The sequence below is a fragment of the Musca autumnalis genome, unplaced genomic scaffold (assembly GCF_047663935.1).
Source record: "Musca autumnalis isolate F117 unplaced genomic scaffold, ASM4766393v1 scaffold_3, whole genome shotgun sequence".
Taxonomy (NCBI): domain Eukaryota; kingdom Metazoa; phylum Arthropoda; class Insecta; order Diptera; family Muscidae; genus Musca; species Musca autumnalis.
In genome coordinates this window covers 168,132,489-168,154,325 of record NW_027411866.1, presented here as the reverse complement: position 1 = coordinate 168,154,325, position 21,837 = coordinate 168,132,489, and the positions used below count along the sequence as shown (strand labels likewise).

The 21,837-nt window shown below is 38.3% G+C and overlaps 1 protein-coding gene across 11 annotated transcripts in view; it reads right to left on the bottom strand.

The window, feature by feature from the left end:
• Positions 1-21,837, bottom strand: part of LOC141398080 (GTPase-activating Rap/Ran-GAP domain-like protein 3) — a 390,292-nt gene that overhangs the window by 189,349 nt on the left and 179,106 nt on the right. For 7 of the 11 annotated variants that reach the window (XM_073975256.1, XM_073975255.1, XM_073975260.1 and 4 more), the window contains exon 2: positions 19,687-20,515. The exons of 1 other annotated variant lie outside the window; for it this stretch is intronic. In XM_073975256.1, coding sequence (XP_073831357.1) covers positions 19,687-19,853 — 167 coding nt within the window. In that variant the 5' untranslated portion in view covers positions 19,854-20,515. Of the gene's footprint in view, positions 1-19,686; positions 20,603-21,837 lie in introns of all 11 variants that reach the window. 3 more of the 11 variants (XM_073975263.1, XM_073975257.1, XM_073975265.1) reach the window with 2 other exon arrangements.

The following is a 21,837-nucleotide window of genomic DNA, read 5'->3' as shown; positions in this document are numbered from 1 at the left end:
TTTTGTTTAATAATATTTTTTGAGAAGTCATATTTCAATCGCCAATCTAAAAATCGTTTTTCTCGAAACTTGATTTTTTTAGATGTGTCACTCTTTGAGTAAATTAGCGATATGTATATTTAAAACATTTCTTTGCCACCAAGGTACGTACGCATTTTAATACGATCGAAAGATGAAGGACGATGGATCTCGATAAGATACAAGCACAAGAAATAACAAATACTCCGCCCAACTTGCCCACATGCTGGAACTCGATACTCCTAGTCTCGATAATCTGGAAGCGCTATGGCAAAGAATCTTCAAACTGCGGCAAATGTTATACTTTCGTACCAAAAACCACTACCTAAATATCGATGATATGACCAGGAGTGTCGTAAGTTACTCAAGAGAAGAACTCGGCATAGATTGCAATCATGCATTCACGGAACACGAAGAGGATTTTCAATATAAAACATTTTAAAGCTAGAAAGACGTGAGCGTGAGAAACAGGAGCCAGAATCAAATCCGAAAATTTGACCAGAGTGTAAAACGCCAGAGTGTGGGTTATGGTACCGGTTCTTTCTCCCACGAAAATGATGAAGGGATTCTGGTAACTGATAACCGAAGGGTACTGATGCTGGAGGAATGCACATGAGTGTTGAATATGCAGGATAACTTTATCGGACAAAATATCAGTAGTGAAAATAACGTAGAACCTTTCCTAGTCTATTTATACCAAACCAGATTTCATACAAGGTGAGTGTCTTTCGTGCGACCTATTAAACATCTTGCTGGAACAGTATAAAAATTGGACTATATACAATAAAGAAATCATTTTACTGACATATGGAGATGACATCGACATAATAATTCGATCAAAGCGAACCACCTTTGGAGATAATGGAGATAAGATCAAGTTTAATTTTAAACAGAATTTAACTTCTGTCTTCATCTGACGTTCAGGGACTTTGAAAAAGCCGTTTTTCATTCACTAAAGAGGGACTACAGTTGAAAAGTTTTGGAGGGACTACATTTGCAAGACCTTGGGTGGAGTATCGAGAGTGGTACACAAGGGATAGTTGAACAAACCATTTCCCCTGCTTGAGTGGGGCAGAGAAGGTTTTTCAATTTCACCACTTTCACATTTCACCAAAAAATTTGGATTTTGATAAAAGTGTTGTGGAGGATGTACCTGAAGGAATCGACCGGCATAGTTTATTTTAGAAGTGGAACATATTCTGAGTGTCACTCCATTCGATAGATATCGCTACAACCAGTCATTTCAGTTGGTCACCATATAATTTGGAGCTTTTGAACCATTATGTCGGAAAGCATGGGCTTACACATGGAAAATATAATATCTGTAAATATTTCCAATGGAACCTCGAACAGTAATTAAACTGCACTAAAAACAGCAAGTAAGTATGGCCTTAAGTTCCGAAGGGCCAAACTTTTTATACCTCCCACCACGAACTGTATTGAAGTGAATAGGAACATTAGTTTTCTTTCGTTTATGAAAGTGCTAAGCTCTTCCTCTTATTGCAGGAGTAGTATATTCCAACTGATAATACCCCCTTCAAAAAAAAGCTCATATGGTGCGCCATTGTTATCCTTTCCAAAACATGGATCAATATTTACAATTTTTCAAATTGAGCTTTTGCACTCCTGGCAACACACAATACTCAATTACAGCAATCTCGGTTCGAAAATTCGGTATTGCTAGACTTAAACCTAGACATATATGGACAGTTTGTTTGCGAGTAAATCTTCTTCTTCTATCTCCTGGGAACACAAACCTATAAATGGTGGCTACGCTTATATGGGGTCTATACAAAAACGTGAACCTCTACTGTTTGATTTTATGCCAGTGATGATTTGTATCTGTATAAATGTCTTGTGGCTTGTCTTGACTAAATAACAAATGTCAGTTATTCCGTTTGAAAAATTTGACTAAAACTTTCAAGACATCGAAAATTGAAGTGTAGCGTTTTATGGGAGCTATATCAAGACGTGGGTCTATACCGGAAAATTTCTAGTGGAAAGTTTTATGCCCCAATGAAGACTAAATACCAAATTTAAAAAATCGGTGCGATATTTGAGCAAAATTCTTCAAAATACCCAAAAATTTTGAGGGCAGTTCTACGGGGTTTATATGAAGACGTGGAGCAATACCGAAAAATTTCATTTGGAAACTTTTATATACCCAACGAAGACATAGTACCTTATTTAAGCCGTTTTGGTGAGATATTGAGGGCACAATACATCCTGAAAATCGGGAGGTACTTGTTCTATGGGGGCTATACGAAAACGAGGACCTATACCAACAACATTCAGGTAGAAAGTTTTACACCCCCAACGAAGACTCTGTACCAAATTTCAGTCATTTCGGTTGGATATTGAGGCGAGAACCTTCAAAATACAGAAAGTCCGAGGCACTGTTCTACGGGGACAGGCGTGAACCTAACTACCGAATTTCAGTCATTTCGGTGGGATATTGAGGACACCACATTGAAAATACCGAATATCGGAAGGTACCGTTCTTTAGGGGCTATATGAAAACGTGGACCTATAGCGAAAAATTTCAGGTGGAAATGTTTGTACCCCCAACGAAGACTAAATACCAAATTTCAGGCATTTCGGTGTTATAATGAGGCTAAAACCTTCAAAATACCGAAAACCGGGAAGTAACGTTCTATGGGGGCTAAAGCAAAACGTAAACCGATATGGCCCACTTTCAATACCATACATCCTAGGTGTAATAGAATGTATATACCAAATTACAAAGCTCTTTCTTAAAAATTACGAGCTGTATCTTGATTTCAACAGACGGACGGAGAGACGAGCATGGCTATTTCGACTTAGAATTGAATGCTGATCAAGAATATAAATATATTTTATAGGGTCTCCGACGAATATTTCGATGTGTTACAAACGGAATGACAAAGTTAATTATACCCTCCATATGAGGTAGGGATCCATAGTTTGGACGAAATCGATTATCCGTTAAAGAGATATCGCTGGAACCACACACAGAGAAGAGATATTGTTGGAACAATCATATTCTAAGAACAAAATAGTGTATTTTAAAAATCTGAAAATATATATTGTTGTTTCAACCATATATTTTTTATTAGGAAACATGATGACACAAAATATATTGTTGGGCCAATAATACATATTTTAAGAATTTTAACATACACTATTTTGTTCTTAGAATATGATTGTTCTAACAATATTTTTTCTCTGCGTGCATTTTAGCGCAAGTTTTTGAAGTTTTGTGGAGGAGGAACCGGAAGAACTGCACCGATGTTTGAACCTTATATAATATTCGCAGGAATATCACGATATGTAATGTTTGGACCAACACAGTACGCGGATTGAAGGTTAGGGTATTTATAGCTTTCGGGCCATTTCGTTAGGAAGTATTAAAATATCTAATAGAGGCCTCGAAAACACCCTGTTTCAAAAAAATCAAAACTATTTGACTGCAGGTCTTAAACTACATCTTTTCCAAATTTTGTGCGTATGGTATCTGAAGGATTGGACTAATAAAGTCTATATTCGAACCTGATTAATGTCTGTTAAAAATATTACGATGTGCAAAGTATAAACGAAATCAGTTACTGCCTTCCAGAGCTTTCGTGCCCACCATTTATGCGAACAGTTCTGAATTGTTGTTGAAGAATTGCCGGGAAGAGTGGACAGATATAGCCCATCTTCGAACTTGATAGAACTTTGGACAAAATATTGCGAAGGCTAAATTTTGGACATAATTGGTTGATCCCTTCGAGAGTTATCGCGCGTTCCAGTCAGCCCGACAGACAGATAGACGAACACGGCAAAATCGATTCCAAATTGTCTGAAATTGATTTCGACCATACTTTGTGTCTAACACCATTATTTAATTTCCAACACTGTGTGTGTTGGCAAAATGTGTGCAAATTGCATCCTTCAAGCAAAACTTTCAAAGATAGGGCATACAGCTCAACTCTTAGATCTTTCAGACTTCTCTCAATATGTATGCTCTGTGTTAGTCGGTGCTCAATAAAGGTGTCTAGATACTTTGCCCAAAAGAGAATTTCGATGTAATATTGCCCAGTGTTGGTAGCTCGAAAGAATAAAATATCCTCGTTTTTGTCGTGAGGGTAATGAACGTTGTTTATGATGGACTCACGCCAACACAAGCTATATAAGTTTCACACCAGCTCTAAGAAACTCCTTTAGTAATCCGACGGAGTATACAATGTCACTCAAACTACCTTCGAACAGTTGTCGACTTTCAACAATTTTCCCTCATGTTCGCGCAATTCGCTGAAAAGTGACTTCCTCTTAGCACTCAGTTCAACTGTGGTTGAAACTTAAAGACTCCAAAAAAATCATGCATAAAGCGCATTTTAAGTTTACCATTGAAATTCGAAATATTATTATACACAAATTTAAACTCGATCTGTTTATTAATCTCTATTTTACTCCGTGCATTTAAATGCAGTCGAAGTCGCTTAAAACGACATATCGGTTATAACAACGTAATTCAGAAATTCTAAATTCTAATTGCCGCTTTTTAGAGTCCACACAAAACAAATATCGCATATACCGACCAATTGCTTCGGTCCCTTAACCGTCGTTATAAGCGATTTCAACTGTAGTTGCTATAATCCATATTAACAAGTAAAATAGTATCAGTCGGCTTTGCCGACAGAGATATACCCTCAGCCTGTGTATATTGAAACAATTTTTTTTTTTCAAAATACGTATGTATTTAGGTGGTTTTAAAAATTATGGGCGTTTGAACCGACGAAAATGTTGATTAGGATTAAAGATCAAAAGTTTTGCGGAGGAAATACTAAAAGGAATGGATCAACATTGACCGTTATGGAAGTGGATCTCCAGCCACAACATATGGTGCCATAGGGGGTTTTTACACTCTTCGGGCTGTTTGCTCAAGAAGTATGACTTGCCACTAAAAAACTTTTGCCATCATAATTGAGGCAGCGAATGCAAGTTGCTTGAACAAAAATGATTCGATATCAGGTCTTAAAGTGAACTTATCCGAAATTTTGTGTGGGAGGTAACGGATGGAGTGGACAAATATAGCTCAAATTTCAACCTGATCTATATCTGGTAGATATATTAGGACGTGTAAAGTATAGACCAATTCGGCCACTCCCTTCAAGAGTTGCCGTACGAACAATTTTTCCGAACGTGTTTGAAATTTTGTGGGGGAGGTACCTGAAGGAGTGGACCGATATGAGTTATGTTCAAACTTAAACTATGTTTGGACAAAATATTACTAAGGACATATTTAACTCCGCCTAGGTGCTTCACGCATTCTAGCCGGTCCCAAGCCCGGATAAAGGAGGAGGGAAAGTCGATCAATCCCAAATGGCTTCAGAAGACTGAGCGTCTTGGGAAGTAGGAGGATTACGTACATCTGTCCTCTGAAAGATCGACTTCATACGTGGTGCCTCGCCATCACCCCAAGTAGGTTGGCTTTGGGTTGATAACCCAATCTCGTAAAAAATACTCTATCAATGAAACGTCAACAAATGAAATTAGAAGATCCCCCCATACGACGACGACTTATGGCTTTAAACAACGGATAATGATTGGAACATGGAACGTTCATACTCTTTCCGAAACATCCAGACTAAATCAAGTACGAAATGAGATGACAAATTACAACATTGACATCCTAGGCCTGAGCGAGGTGAGATGGTTGAAGAGCGATGTCACAAATATGGCCTCGGGTCACCAATTCCTGCACTCGGGTCATAATAATCTTCGAATTAACGGCGTGGGACTACTACTATCTCCAAATGCCAGAAAAGCTCTTATTCAACATGTCGCGATTTCTGACCGCCTAATTTCTGCCCGGTTTCGAACAAAATTCCGAAACTTCACTGTCCTACAGGTCTATGCTCCCACCGACCCTGATGATGAGGAAAACAAAAGAATGTTCTACGACTAACTTGAGAACACTTTGTCATCTATCCCTGGAGGTGACATAAAAATTCTTATTGGCGACTTCAACGCGAAAGTTGGTAATAACAACTGCAACCTCAAAAATGTGATGGGCAACCACGGTCTTGGACCAACCAGAAACGACAATGGAGACAGGATAATAGACCTATGTGCCAGACACCATCTATTCATCGGCGGAACTAAGTTCCCACATAAAGATATACACAAATACACATGGGAGTCTCCTGACAACCGCACACGCAACCAGATCGACCACATAATTGTGAGCAAACTTTTCCTTGGTTGTTTGCTGGACGTAAAAACACGCCGTGGTGCTGATATTGATAGCGATCACCATCTTCTTGTAGGCAGTTTCAAACTACGTCCCGCCGCTTTCCACACCACCAAGAAAAAACCCAGACACAACATAAGGAAACTGCAAAATCCACAAATAGCTGAGCAATACAAAAATGCAGTAGCACAATACTTAAATTCCCCTCGCAGAGAACACTCTTGGTCAAATATACAAGATGCGTGCTGCCAAAGTGCGAACCAAATACTCGGCACCCATAAGCGCAGCCACAAGCCATGGTTATCTGACGAAACCCTCCGAGAAATCGCGAACCGCAGAAGGCTTAAAAACAAGGTCAACCGTAGTAAATCTGCTACTGATAAAATAAATGCCCGAACCTTATACCGCCAGTCGGCCGCCAAAGTTACATATATGGCAAGGAGAGATAGAGAAGCTTATTATAGTGGCATCGCAAAATCAGCAGAAATCGCATCATCAATGGGCAATATAAGAGATGTATATGCTGCTATTAAACAGCTGACCGGCAAACAACCACGTACCACAGACATACTCAAAGATGGAAATGGCAATGATCTCACCAACACAAAGGAGCAACTGCTACGCTGGCGTGATTACTTCTCCGCACCGAGCTCTGTCGCAGTCTCCACCGATGCGCAGGGTTACGTCTGGAATGAAAATAGGCGTATGCCTAGAAGAGAAATCTCCACTGCCACACCTAATTTTGCAGAAGTACTTCAAACATAATCCAAACTGAAGAACTCTAAAGCGCCGGGCCCAGATGGCATACCTGCAGAATTACTGAAATACGGTGGTGAACCCATCGCAGAAGCTCTCACGCCGATAATTAAAAGTATCTGGGAGCATGAGACTATTCCAAGTTGCTGGAAGGAGGGAGTAGTCGTAACAATGCCAAAAAAGGGAGATCTCAGACTATGCAGTAATTGGAGAGGCATCACCTTATTAAATGCGGTTAATAAAATCCTTGCGTCGATAATTCTACAACGCATTTCCCCTGCCTTGGATAACATACTAAGGAAAGAGCAAGCAGGCTTCAGACCAGGGAGATCTTGTACTGACCACATCAACACAGTACGCATAATCATCGAGCAGTCTATCGAATTTAACAGCAGTTTATACCTTCTTTTTGTGGACTTTGAGCGAGCTTTCGACACAGTATCCAGACCGGCACTATGGGATGCACTGAGCTCCAAGGGAATCCCAGATAAAATTATAAGCCTCATTCGCGAATTATATACAGATGCGAAATCCAGAGTACGTTTTAAAGGCGAAGAAAGCCTGCCCTTCGAACTACACTCAGGGGTGAAGCAAGGATGTGTCCTTTCGCCCACACTGTTTCTCCTACTACTGGATTGTGTACTCCAACAAACCAAACCGTATTCCAGGCTCCACTGGGAATACGTTGGTCCGTAAACGACTTTCTCCATGACGTCGACTACGCTGACGACATCTGCCTTTTTGCACATCGCTTCTCCGATATCGAACAAAAGTTAGAGCGACTGTCAGCTATTGCGAATTATGTTGGCCTGAAGATAAATGCGAAGAAAACCAAACTAATGCGGATCGGTTCTAATAACACAGCTCAGTTATTGCTCCATGGGCAGCTCATCGAAGATGTCGACCGCTTCTCTTACCTAGGAAGCACAATCTGCAAAGACGGAGGTTCAAATGCCGATATTACCGACAGAATCAACAAAGCCCGGACAGCTTTCCACTCTCTACACAAAATCTGGAGAGCAAACAACATATCAACAAAAACAAAGCTGAACATTTTCAATAGCTGTGTAAAATCTGTCCTTTTGTATGGTTGCAGTACCTGGAGTACAACACAGGTGTCTCTTAGGAAGATTCAAGCCTTTTACAATAGATGCCTGAAACAAATCCTGCGAATTTTTTGGCCCAACTGGGTAACAAATGAGCAACTTTACGTGATGGCGAACTGCAATCCAATAGAACATGAAATCCGCAGACGCAAATGGACATGGATTGGACACATTTTGAGGAAACCCTCTAGTGAAATCTCAAGACAAGCTCTAGATTGGAACCCACAAGGCCATCGAAATCCTGGCAGACCTCGAAATACATGGATCCGTGTTGTGAAGAAGGAATGTCTCTCTTGCAATCTTCCCTGGAACCAAGCAAAAATACTAGCTAATGATCGACAAAGATGGAGAGAATTTGTAGACGCCCTATGTTCCTCGTGAACTTTTATATAATTTACAAGTTTATTTAAACTCCGTAACTTTTTTATAAATAAAGGAAATATATATATATATACATATTTTGGACCGAATCGGCAGGTCCGTTCGAGAGTTACCTTTCGCTCCAACCACCTCACACGGTGTCATAGGGGTTTTTTGCAAGTTTCATGCTATTTTCTCAGGAAGTATGGACTTGCCCCTGATGAAACTTGTACCGTCGTTTGGAGGGCAGTGAATACAAGTTGCTAAAACAAAAATCAAAGCGATTCGAGAGGTGGCCCTAAACTGAACTTTTCCGAAATTTTGTGTGGAAGGTACCCGAAGGAGTGGACCTATTGGGACCATATTGGAACCTAATATTACTCTGGTAGAAAGTTTACGCTATACAAAGTATGGACCAAATCGGTCAATCCCTTCAAGAGTTATCGTGCGCACAAACTTTACGAACATTTTCGAACTTTTGTGGGGGAGGTACCGGAAGGAGTGGACCGATGTAGCTCATCTTCGAACTTAAACTTAGTTTGGGCAAAATATTACGAAAGCCAAAATTTTAACCGAATCGGTTCAACCGTTCGAGAGTTATCGTGCGCTCCAGCCAGCAGGACAGACAGACAGACGGACGGACATCGCTAGATCGACTCCAAATTGTCTGAAACACATTTCGTCCAAACATACTTGGGGTCCAAAACCATTATTTTGATGAGGCACATTTTCATCGTATCAAAGTGTATATACCCCCTTAGCCTGAAAGCTGAGGGTATAAAAAAAAGTTTTAATCAGTCATATTTAAAAGATTACATTTTCATTTTTTCTCATAAAAACGGATGAAGAAAATCATTCTACTCCGCTCTCTCTGCCGAGAATTTTTAAAACAAAAAAATTCTCATGAAATCTTTACCGGTTGATAATTGACTTTCTTTTCCCTTTCTGATACAATAAACTGAAGCTTTAATATCTTTTGTTCAATTTTCTTTTATTTCAGTTTGTTATTGAAAGCTGGTCATCGCAATTAATAAATAAAAAAATTAATTTCTTATACATCTATAGATATTATGAGGTTTCATTTGTTTTTCACTTTCTCTCCTTATACATATTTTTTCTAAAACCTAAATATTTTGTCCTGCAATAATTTATTTACCTTTTGTATTAATGAATAATACACACACATTTATTACAAAAACAAAAAAATCAATTTGAATTCTTAATCTCATGCTATATATTTTATACGAATTTTATTTATATAAACGAAAACACTCCAAACGAAAGGAGATTTTTCGAGAGAGAAAAAAACAAGCGTACAATTTATAGCCCAACAACAAATCCCAATAAAACAACTTTATTTTACGAACCAATACAACGCATGAATGCCATTGAAAAATGTCTTCCTTAATGGTAAATAATTTCTCAGTGACATTTGACAAAACCACAAAAAAGCAACAACAATACTTCAAATCAGTACCGTGTGATGGAAAACAAATTTAAATCAAATTGGAGGATTTAGTTTGGGAATGTGTGTTTGTCAATGCCATATGTCACAGATAGGGACATATGCCTTAATAAGACATGTGGATTATGCCACCGACAAAATAATGTAAAACTTTTGCGAATCTATAGCATAGCGAATAAGATAGGGAATGATGCCATGAGGGATTAAAGATATCGGTAGGCACAATTCTAAAAAGTTATGTTGGTGCTCTTTAAAAGTAAATTCCAGTGCATCATAAATCTTCATTATTCACTGTATAAGTCTGTTATGTTCCAACTCAATTTCCCTGCTCACTGTATTACTGTTGCTGATAGATATCAATTGGCGTCTCCTCGGTAAGTTCCGTTTGCGGAGACAGTGGATCGCAGATGCCAACGACCGAGGGTTGTTGAGTTCATTATCGTTGCAGTATGTCTATGTATTAGTTATTTTCTCCCTTCACAAAGATACTCTGCGGCCACTGCAATCCTCTGCGGTTGCCGATACTCTGCGTTCATTGTCGTTTAAGATTCAAAGAGTCAACTGTCCCCACTATCGATTATAAAATTAATTTTTGGTGTTATGAGAAAATAATGTAACGTGTAATGAGAAAATAAGTAATTCGCCAATAAATCAGATTTTTAATAATCATTTAATTTCCTGGTTTGGAGTATAAATAGGCCAATTATTGAGTGGAGTGGGAAGATTTGAAAACTTCTATGGAGAAAAAACGCAAAACTTAGTATGTCAGTGCTGCTATGGAATCTCTTCTGAAGACAATTGAGGGGTGGTGGCTTAAGAACAGCGCCGTAGCTCCACATGTTGTTAAGATGAATAGTTGAAAAACTTTTGCCAGCCTTGCTGTACCTCTGCACCAGCTTAAAGCCATCAAGAGAGGTACTGTGATTATTCGTAGCCTCCATTACTGCTAAATTCTTTGAAGTCGGGATATTTAAAAGGGTTTTTTATATCGGGGGATAAAAGCATGTGTTAAGCCTGATAGGTTTATTGTGGATTTTTGCTCTCTTAATCTTAGTGGGTTTGTGAGCAAGGAGCAATTCTCCAAGAGCGTCAAGTTTTGATGATTTTGCACTTAGCGGTGACTTTCTCTGTTACAATCGCTCGATGGAATCAAATGCGGTTGTTAATTTTCTCGTACGGTTTCCTCTGTTTGAGTTTCGAAAACAGGTCCAAGCACTTGGTTGAACTTTATTTTACCAATTTTGGTCAAATATTAAATATTTCTGGAGAGATTCTAAACAGATAAACAACGGAACGCTGATGGTGTGGCCAATTATTCTGCAGCCTATAGATAATGTCTGAAGAGGCGATGAAACAGGGAGTCAATGACAATATTTTTTCAAGCGTAGTGTGAAAACCCCTGTGGCCAGTTGTATCTATTTTTCTAGACACGGTGCTCTTGAAGCAACTTTAAATGGAAGATGGTTACACCTGGGAAATTTTGCGGATTCTGAAACTAAAAACAAACAAAAATTGTCGCAGTGCTTTTTAAATAAAACGCGATTCATGTTGACATTTTTAGGGGTTTTTTTAGGTTTTCACGATTTTGCTTGGAAACTGCAAGTCCTATTGAAATGTGACTAAAGAAAATGTTCAAACTATGAAAATTTTCTACATGATTGACATTTATGATAATTTCGTAGGTTTTACCGTTATTAAGATATAGAAGTTCAAATCGGGACAATATATTGAGAGTATCGCCTCCTTATAGAACAATTTCCTGACTGCAATTTTCCAACTTAAACTTATTTATCTCGAAAATGGTACAACCTAGGAAAAATTAACGAAAGCCAATCTTGTAGAGAATTTGTATAGCTAACAGATTCTATCAAGTCCCATTCGATAAGACTTATCGTTTTCAAGCAAATAAGGCTAAAAACAATAAGGCTAAAAATGTGACATAATAATTGTTCCACAAACATCCCAGGCGGGACAGGGGAGACTTCTCTCATATCAATGAGTGCACCCCGATTCATATTAGCTCAATGATATGGGACCTACTGCTTATCGCCGAGTCCGAACGGCGTGTCTAAGACACCACTTGTAGAGAAGTTGTACAAGGCTGAAATACTCGGAAAATGTCGTCAACATTACTGAGGGGTATTTTGCCACCGTTGAAAAGTGTTTGATGTTGACTGGCCGGGGAATCGAACCCACGACCTTGAGCGTGCAAGGCGGGTGTGCATTAGGGATACGTTAAACCGATTTCGGATAATCGATTAATCGGTTATTAGCCGTAAAATCCCTAAAAATCGTAGTCGACTATTGACTGTGCGAAAATCGTATAATCGATTATTCTTAATCGACTTTCGAAAGTCGGAGTCAACTATTATTCGTAGTAAACCATTAGTCGTAGTCTATTATTATTCGTAGTCGACTATTTATCGTGGACGACTATTAGTCGTAGTTGACTATTGGGTGTGCTAAAACCGCGTAATGGACGGTACTTTTTTGTACATATGTACATCACAGATTGCATCAACGAAAATGGTCGATTGTGATCGGTTTTCCGCAGTTAACGAATAATCGAAACTCGACTTTTAGTACACTCTCAAATAATCGACTAACCGAAAATCGAGTTTTAAATTTTTCACGAAAACCGTATAATTGAAAAACCGATTATTGCATCTCACTGCGTATCCCTAGTGTGCATACCATTGCACCACGGTGGCACCCCATAAACATCTATATCTCTTAAAAATGGTAACACCTATGAATAGATAATAGCGGCCAATCTTTTAGATAATTTTTACAGCTACAAAAAATCGCGAAAATATAAAATAAACCTAAAACTGTGAATTTTGACAGCGATTTATTTAAAAAGCGCTCCGGCGTTTTTTATACCCTCAGCCTTTAGGCTAAGGAGGGTATATACACTTTGATACGATGAAAATATGCCTCATCGAAATAATGGTTTTAGACCCCAAGTATGTTTGGACGAAATGTGTTTCAGACAATTTGGAGTCGATCTAGCCATGTCCGTCCGTCTGTCTGTCTGTCCTGCTGGCTGGAGCGCACGATAACTCTCGAACGGATGAACCGATCCGGTTCAAATTTTGGCTTTCGTAATATTTTGCCCAAACTTAGTTTAAGTTCGCAGATGAGCTACATCGGTCCACTCCTTCCGGTACCTCCCCCACAAAAGTTCGAAAATGTTCGGAAAGTTTGTGCACAAGATAACTCTTGAAGGGAGTGACCGATTTGGTCCATACTTTGTATAGTTTAAACTTTCTACCAGAGTTATATGAGGTTTCAATGTGGTCTCAATAGGTGCACTCCTTCGGGTACCTCCCACACAAAATTTCGGAAAAGTTCAGTTTAGGCCCATCTCTCGAATCGCTTTGATTTTTGTTTTAGCAACTAGTATTCACTGCCCTTCATGCAACTAGTTTCATCAGGGGCATGTCCATACTTCCTGAGAAAATAGCATGAAAGTTGCAAAAAATCCCTATGACACCGTGTGAGGTGGTTGGAGCGCAAGATAACTCTCGAACGATCTGCCGATTCCGTCCAAAACACGACCTTAGTAATATTTTGTCCAAACATAGTTTAAGTTTGAAGATAAGCCATATTGGTCCACTCCTTCAGGTACCTCCCCCCCAAAAGTTCAATAATGTCGGAAAAATTGTTCGTACGGTAACTCTTGAAGGGAGTGGCCGAATTGGTCTATACTTCACATCCTAATATATCTACCAGATATAGATCAGGTTTAAATATGGACTATATTTGTCCACTCCATCCGGTACCTCCCACACAAAATTTCGGATAAGTTCACTTTAAGACCTACTCTCGAATCACTTTTTTGTTGAAGCAACTTGCATTCGCTGCCTCAATTACGATGGTAAAAGTTTTTTAGGGGCAAGTCCATACTTCTTGAGCAAACAGTCCGGAGAGTGTAAAACCCCCCTATGGCACCATATGTTGTGGCTGGAGATCCACTTCCATAACGGTCAATGTCGATCCATTCCTTTAGTATCTCTTCCGCAAAACTTTTGATCTTTAATCCTAATCAAAATTTTTGTCGGTTCAAAAGCCTAACATTTTTAAAACCCCCTAAATACATACATATTTTGGAAAACAAAATTGTTTCAATATACACAGCCAGAGGGTATATCTCTGTCGGCAAAGCCGACTGATACTTTGTTACTTGTTTTTTGTTTTTTTTGATTTTTCTCATCTATGAACATTGCAGTTTCAGAATCCGCAAAAACTTCTAAGGTGTAAGTACCTTCCATTTAAAGTTGCGTCAATAGCACCGTGTAGAGCAATGAAGGTCCTTGATGTCTCCTTAAAATATATGGTAAGTTTCTAATTATGTGAAGTGATTGTGTTTTTGTCCAACTGACTTCATTCTATACAAGGATGGAGCATTAGTTTCCTCTTCTAGGGGAGAATTTGGCATCAGATGTTGAGAGACATAAGATCGAATAGGCTTTATGTATAATTCGCTGAATGAATACACCTGAACAGGTCGGATAGATGTGTAACATCATCCTTAAGGCCATTCCAGACCACATATAGACTTTGATGTTTAAATGTATTAGTAAGTGTATTTTTCGGAGAGAGTAAAAACCTGCAAATATCGTTGTCCTGCTGAAATTGCCAGATAATGTCAGGAGTAATCCCCGAACTTAATGCGGCATCAATCTTCTTCGTTTACTTGGCAAGGTACTGGAAATGATAACGATGCATCGGCTTCCATAGAGGTTGACTAGAGCAGAGTGTAGTGTAGAAGACACATGCCAGCATGTTAAGCACTGCATCACTAAGTCTGGAAGTCAAGTGCCCTTGAGTACCTATGTTTACCAGAGGTTTTTGATCGCCTACAGGAGGTATGAATATTAAGCTTTGGTAAAACTTTTTCTTAGACCAGTGTTATATTGGTGCCAAAATAGAGTGTCAAGGTATACGATTTTGCAGATGATTTGCTCCATCTCATTCTTTTATGAAACAGTTGGGCCCAGAATGATGTCAATAGTTTGGAATTTGGGGCACAAGTGTAAGTGTCCAACTGCCGTAGTTACTCTATCGTCTATAATTGAAATAGAACACTATATTTTTGCATCCGAGTGTCTATTTTCCATAGCCAGCTCAAGTTCGAATATGGGCTATATCGGACCACGTTTTGACACAATCCCCATATAATGGTACCTCCCGTTTTTCGGTATTTTTATGGTTCTAGCTACATTTTGACGGAACTACCCGTAATTTGACATTTGATGTTCCATGCAATCACGAAACTTCTCCACCAAAAATTGTCAACTTAGGTCCATATTTTGATATAGACCCCATATAACGGTACCTGCCGTTTTTTAAACAAAAACAACATTGTTCCACAACATCCCATACGGGACAAGGGAGACTTCTCTCATATCAATGAGTGCATACCCGATTCATATTAGCCGTTTTTTAACTACCTGTAATTTGACATTTGATGTTCCCTGCAGTCAAGAAACTTCTCCACAAAAATTTGTCAACACAGGGCCATGTTTTTGTTGTAACAGTACCTCCGGTATTCGGTATTTTGAAGGTCCTGGCTAATTTAAAATTTGAGGTTTCCCGTGGTCACAAATCTTTTTCACAAAAAAACTCAACATATTACAGTACCTCCTGGTTTTCGGTATTTTGAGTATTTAAGCTACATATTCGACTGATCTACCCATAATTTGACATTTGAGGTTCCCTGCAGTCAGGAAAATTCTCCACCAAAAATGTTCGACATAGTTCCATGTTTTGGTATAGCCCCCATATAATGGTACCTGCCGATTTTCTACCTACCCTATGTGACATTTGAGATTTCCAGTGGTCACAAATATTATCATCATAGGTCCATATATAAGTTTTCTGTCTTTTGAGGGTTTTAGCTACATTTTTTGTTTGAACTATCCGTAAATTGACATTTGAGGTTCACTGCAGTCACGAAACTTCTCCACCAAAAATTGTCATCATCGGTCCATATTTTGGAAAAGCCCCCAGATCGCGATACATCCCGAGCTGTCTGTAATTTTACATATGGTAACCTCAAAGGTGACGGCAAAGCTTATACGACGGAAAAGGTTATACGAGATGCGAAGGTCAAAAGAAGTGGCACAATATATACAAATAGCCATATGTTACTTGCGTATGCCGATGACATTGACATCATGGATCGATCGGTAAGGAAGTAACTGATACCTTTGAATCTTCTAAAGTGGGTCTGGCGGTTAACGGCGAGAAGACCAAGTTGATGGTGTCGACGCGCAATGCGTCCATAGAGATCGGGCCAACTGTTGAGGTTGGTTCCTATAATTTTGTGGTAGTAAAAGACTTCGGCTACCTCGGAACCACCGTAGACACAACCAACAACATCAGTTGTAAAATACGAAGAAGAATAGTGTTGGCCAAAAGATGCTACTTCGGACTGAGTAAGCAGTTTAGGAATAAAGCCACATCTCGTCAAACGAAAACAACGCTTTACAAAACACTGATACTACCTGTGCTGATGTACGGTTCCGAAGCCTGGGTACTTGCGCAAGCCGACAAGACAGTGCTCGGTGTGTTTGGGAGAAAAATTCTTCGAAAGATCTACGGACCAATCTGCGTTGACGGTGAATATCGACGTCGTATGAACCACGACATCAATATAGATAAACGTATCGAGATTCAACGATTGCGTTGGCTAGGCCATATCATACGAATGAGCGATGATAAACCCGCTAAAAAGGCGTATAAATACGAGCACGCAGAATTGACAGGCCTAAGCTTAGATGGAGCAAACAAGTGGATCAAGAAATGAAAAGGCGCTGTATTCTGGAAAACGAAGCAGTAAACAGAGAGAATTGGAAATCTTTTCTTAGTTCGGCTTATGAAACAAACGTTCTGCAATGGGCCAGTAAAGTAAGTAAGTAGCCTCAAATCTAAAATTGCAGATAGTGGTCACAAAACTTCTCCACTTCGAAGGAAATAAACTATTCCTTTTAAGTTCAAAAGATTTTATAGTGGAGGGTATAAAAAGTTCGGCTGGGTCGGACTTTACGATTTGTTCTTGTTTTCATATAATATAGGTTTACCTGTAGATCCTACTGATTGCAGTATAGAGTGGTCAGGGTTTAAGTACCCTGTATCGGTTTTTATGTTTTGTTTTGTGTGGGGTTGTACAGATTTAGTTGTGTATATTGCCACGAGGGTCACCGAAACTAGAAATATCTCCGTTAAGAGATCTCCAGACCAGGGGCTGGATTCTTTTTCTATAAAAATTTGAAATTAAAAATACATATTTCCTTTATATTTTTTTCATTTGACAGCGTTCTCCTTTATAAAAGTTTTCATTTCACATTTTCATAAAAACAGAATTGAGGCCCAGATGTCATTTTTCTGGCATGACAAGAGGCTATGATAGGAAAATTCCAACTCTCCACCATTAGATCACAGATCTTTAAGATCTTGTCTTGTTAATATCGATTGCCTTTTGTAATTTTGTCTGTTAGGGCGAAGATCATTTAATATTAATTTTCTCATTTGAGTTGTAGTCCGGTCAAAATAGACATGGCTATAAGGGGGAAATAGCAAAAATTCCCACAAAGCTGAATTTTGGTGGACAGCTAGGGTTGGCCATTAGAAGCAACGTCCTAAAAGTCCCCATCGATCCCATGTGTGCAAAACAAGTTATTCGGGGTCAAAGGTCATTTTTGGATGCAATTTTTATTTTTTTTTTAATTTTTCTCAAAAACGGTAAGACTTAGCAAAAGCCGGCTAAAGTAAAAGTTGTAGATTTAATAATTGTCTACAAGAATGGTCTTTATGATTCTTAAAAAAGACTTACCATTAGCCGCGTAAGTACATTGTGAGGCGAAGCGGTTAAAGTAACGACACTATATGTTAGATACTTCCGTAAGTTTTCAAACGATATCCACTTTGCAGTAATCGGTTCAGTAGAACTGGGTCTAACCCGGTTTTTAAATTTGGCCTTTCTGGTCGAATAACCGGCGAACTGGATCCGCAACCATTGAAAATTATATATTTCCGTAATCAGCGCAACAATCCCTACCTTCGGACAAAACTTGAAAAAAATCGGAGAGTTTTCGTTGGGGTCGTTCCCGTTGGGCTTTCGATTATACATGTGGCTTAAATGGGCTATTTTCGCATAAAATGACTCTAACATTGAATAACTCTACTAAACACGCTCCGATTTTGTTGGAATTTTTATTAGAAGATAGCTATAATTTCGCTCTTCAAGAAAATATACATTTTTTGGGGGACCGACCCGATTACTTCGCTTATTTTAGCTGGTTCGTCTGAATATGTGCATATTTCCCTTATAAGTGCATAAAAATCATGTGTTTTTTAGAACAGCTATATCTCAAGGGTGCCTCCGTGGTGCAATGGTATGCATGCCCGCCTTGCACGCAGAAGGTCGGGGGTTCGATTCCCCGGCCAGGCAACATCAAACATTTTTCAACGGTGGCAAAATACCCCTCAGTAATGTTGGAAACATTTTCTGAGTATTTCAGCCTTGAAAAACTTCTCCACAAGTGGTGTCTTAAGACACGCCGTTCGGACTCGGCGATAAACAGTAGGTCCCATATCATTGAGCTAAATATGAATCGGGGTGCACTCATTGATATGAGAGAAGTCTCCCTTGTTCCGTATGGGATGTTGTGGAATAATGTTTTTTTTTATATCTCAAGAATGGTTCCTTCTAGGAAAAAATTATAAAGGTCAAACTTGTAGAAAAATTTTTTGTCTACAATATTTACTTTAGTCACTTTTTGATTAGATCAACCGTTTTCAAAAAATAAATCCGATAACCTAAAAACCCTTAAAATTTGACCTTTGACCCCGAATAATTTTTTTTGCGATCGATGGGGACTTTTAGGACATTGCTTCTAATGGCAAACCCTAGCTCTCCACCAAAATTCAGCTCTGTGGGAATTTTTGCTATTTCAATGTCTATTTTGACCGGACTATTGAGCTAAATGATCGAAAATTGTTTGCATATCGCTCATTTACTCAAAGGGTGGCATAACTCAAAAAATGCGTTTCTGAGTTGGCAATTTCTATTTTTTCTACGACTTCTATTTTATCTTCCGTCAAATTTTCATGTTGATATCTCTAAAACTCAATGAGTTACAGCTCATTTACTACGAGTTTGGTATAACTCAACAAAAAAGTTTTTTGAGTTTATGAAGCACTAAAACACTTCAAATCATGCTTGATCTTGCACAGAAATTTAGCAGTAATATCTGGCTAGCTGTTTACAAAATATGGTCCAAGTGGGTATTTTATTTTTTGTGTAATTGTGTAATAATATTTTTAAGTTACAATGTCAAATTTCAATCGGCAACTTAAAACGCGTTTTTCTCGAAACTGGATTTTTTGAGATGTGTCACTCTTTGAGTAAATGAGCGATATTAAGAAGGAAATCAGAAAATATTCCCTTACAACCAGAATTTTTCATGCTTTTTACATAGGGTGGCATTTCCTTCTAGTACATATTTTACCAATTACTTACTTTCTTTAGAACTTATTAAAATTTAAAATCTTTTTTTAATTAATTCCACTTTCGATACACTGTTTCTCTGTTGTTTACTTGCCACTCTCCAAAGGCCTTAGGGCTCTTAACATTAGATCAATGTAATCGGCAAAACAAAAACAATGTCATCATATTAATTTTCGCACACACATTGATAAGACAAGAACGTCTATGTACAACAGTAACAATAAGAATAACTAAAGTACTATCTACTTACATAACACTGGATGCACGACGCTGCAATACACGCAACGCCCCAATATCCTTGTGGGGTGGGGCTCGAGTTGTTGTGGGTGGCGCACATAAACTTTGGCTACGGTCACGTACACTTTCGTCGCGATATGATCGAAATATTGTGGCCAATTTCAAATTGAAACACAACATCTTGTTTTTGTTGTTTTTGTTTCGAAATTTGTTGTTAAAGGTGTTGTTGGATAATGAGGAGGTGGTGGTGGTGGTAGTGATGGCACTACTATTCTGCTGTAGGGACGCCGTTTTGCTAATCGTTGTCGTCACTGGGACACACTTTGTGCTGAGGAAAGGAACTTATAACGACGTTGTTTTTGTTCACAACGTTGTTGTTTTCGTTGTTTGTTTCTGTGAAAAATGTTATGGCTCTTTTGATAGAAAATTAAATTTAACTTCGTTGTTTCCTGTGTTGTTGGTGTTTTTCTACGGGGCTTTCTTGGGCCTTAGTTTTTGTGTTGCAAAAATTAAATTTCTTGTGCCCACCTAATGTCGTCGCATATTTTCTTGAGAGCAATATGGCGTTGTTTAAAATTTTCATTTGCGTTGTAACATTTTAAGTTCGTTTTTATGACAAAACTTGCTGCAAACTTTTATTTTTTTGTAACTTTTTTAGTTAAGTTGTTTTAGATTCTTTTAAATTCGTTGTTGTTGTGGTGCTATTTTTAAAATTTGTTGTTATTTGTTGTTTTGTTTATTTATTTGTTTATTGTTGTTATTTTTTTGGTTGCGTTTTCTGTTCGTTGTTTGCTTCATCTGGTGTGTTTTTCTTTGGCAATTTCAATTTCTTTTTTTGTGAACTGTGAAAATTTTATTTTTAGCGATAAATGAACTTGACCAATTTGTTTATTTTCTACTGCACGCTATACCACAAAATGTTGGTGACCCTTTTATAATAGAGCAAATTTTTGAGTAAATATGTGTAAATTTAAATTAAAATATTTTAAGACGTCATATTAAGCGGTCTGTGCTGAACTCCATGAACATACTGTGAACATTTAAGGACATAACAGGTCAACATAAATAGGTTGGTAGAGTCGAACGTTTCCTCTGCAATCTGAGTTTGTGTACGGGACATAAACTTAATTTCAGGAAAATTGTTTTCTAAAGAAATCCTACACAAGTTTTCATCGAAAGTACTACTTATAATACTGTTTTTTGTGGGGGTTTTCGTCTGTTCATCTAAACCATATCTTGGATAGTTTTGAAGTTTGTACAACAGACAGTCTTCGTGGTACATATTGCGACAGTATAACTTTTTTTTGGGGTACCTTACTTAAAGCTGTATAAAGCTAACGCCGGCTCCTAAAAGTAGTTCTCGGTTTGGTCCACTCTTTGGACATCGTTCTTCCAAACTTATATTGAATTCGAAGAAGGTCAGTATCTGCCCACTTCTTCTTAAAAAAATCCAGTTAAATTCAGCTTAAGTTTGAAATTTTTACCAACGGTATTCATTGTGGTCTGGATATATATTTTCATAGACAAATTCATACTTTCTGCGATAATGTCCCGAGGCTCTAAAATCACTGGGGCTACCAACTAAAATGATTATATTACACGATAACACTCGAATCGAAATCCCCAGTAGGTACAATTTTTTTTTTTTTCAAATCACAAACTAAATCCTAAAATGAGCGCATACCTCCCCCACAAATAATAAAGGGTGATCCATTAAAAGCAGCGCCGACCGTAGGAATACAAACAAAACGAATGCATGTGTGAATGTATGAGTGAAAAAAAGCAAGAGCCAAATGATGCTGTTTTCTTTAAAAGAAATAAGTAAAAAAGTAGCAGTCGGCTTTGCCGACAGAAATATACCCTCAGCCTATGTGAATGGGAACTTTCAGAATTTTGTGGCACTTTTTCGACATTTGAACTTGCCGACAAAAATCTGTATTAGGTTTAAAGTTCAAAAGTTTTGCGGAGGAGGGAATGGACAGACATAGTGCATTACATACCTCATGGTGCTCTTGAAAAAAGTTTAAATGATTCTGAAACTACAATGTTCATAGAACAGAAAAATCAAAAAACAAACAAATCGCCGGAGCGCCTTTTAAATAAATCGTGATTCAAATTGACATTTTTAAGGGTTTTTAGGTTTTTACGATTTTGCTTGGAAACC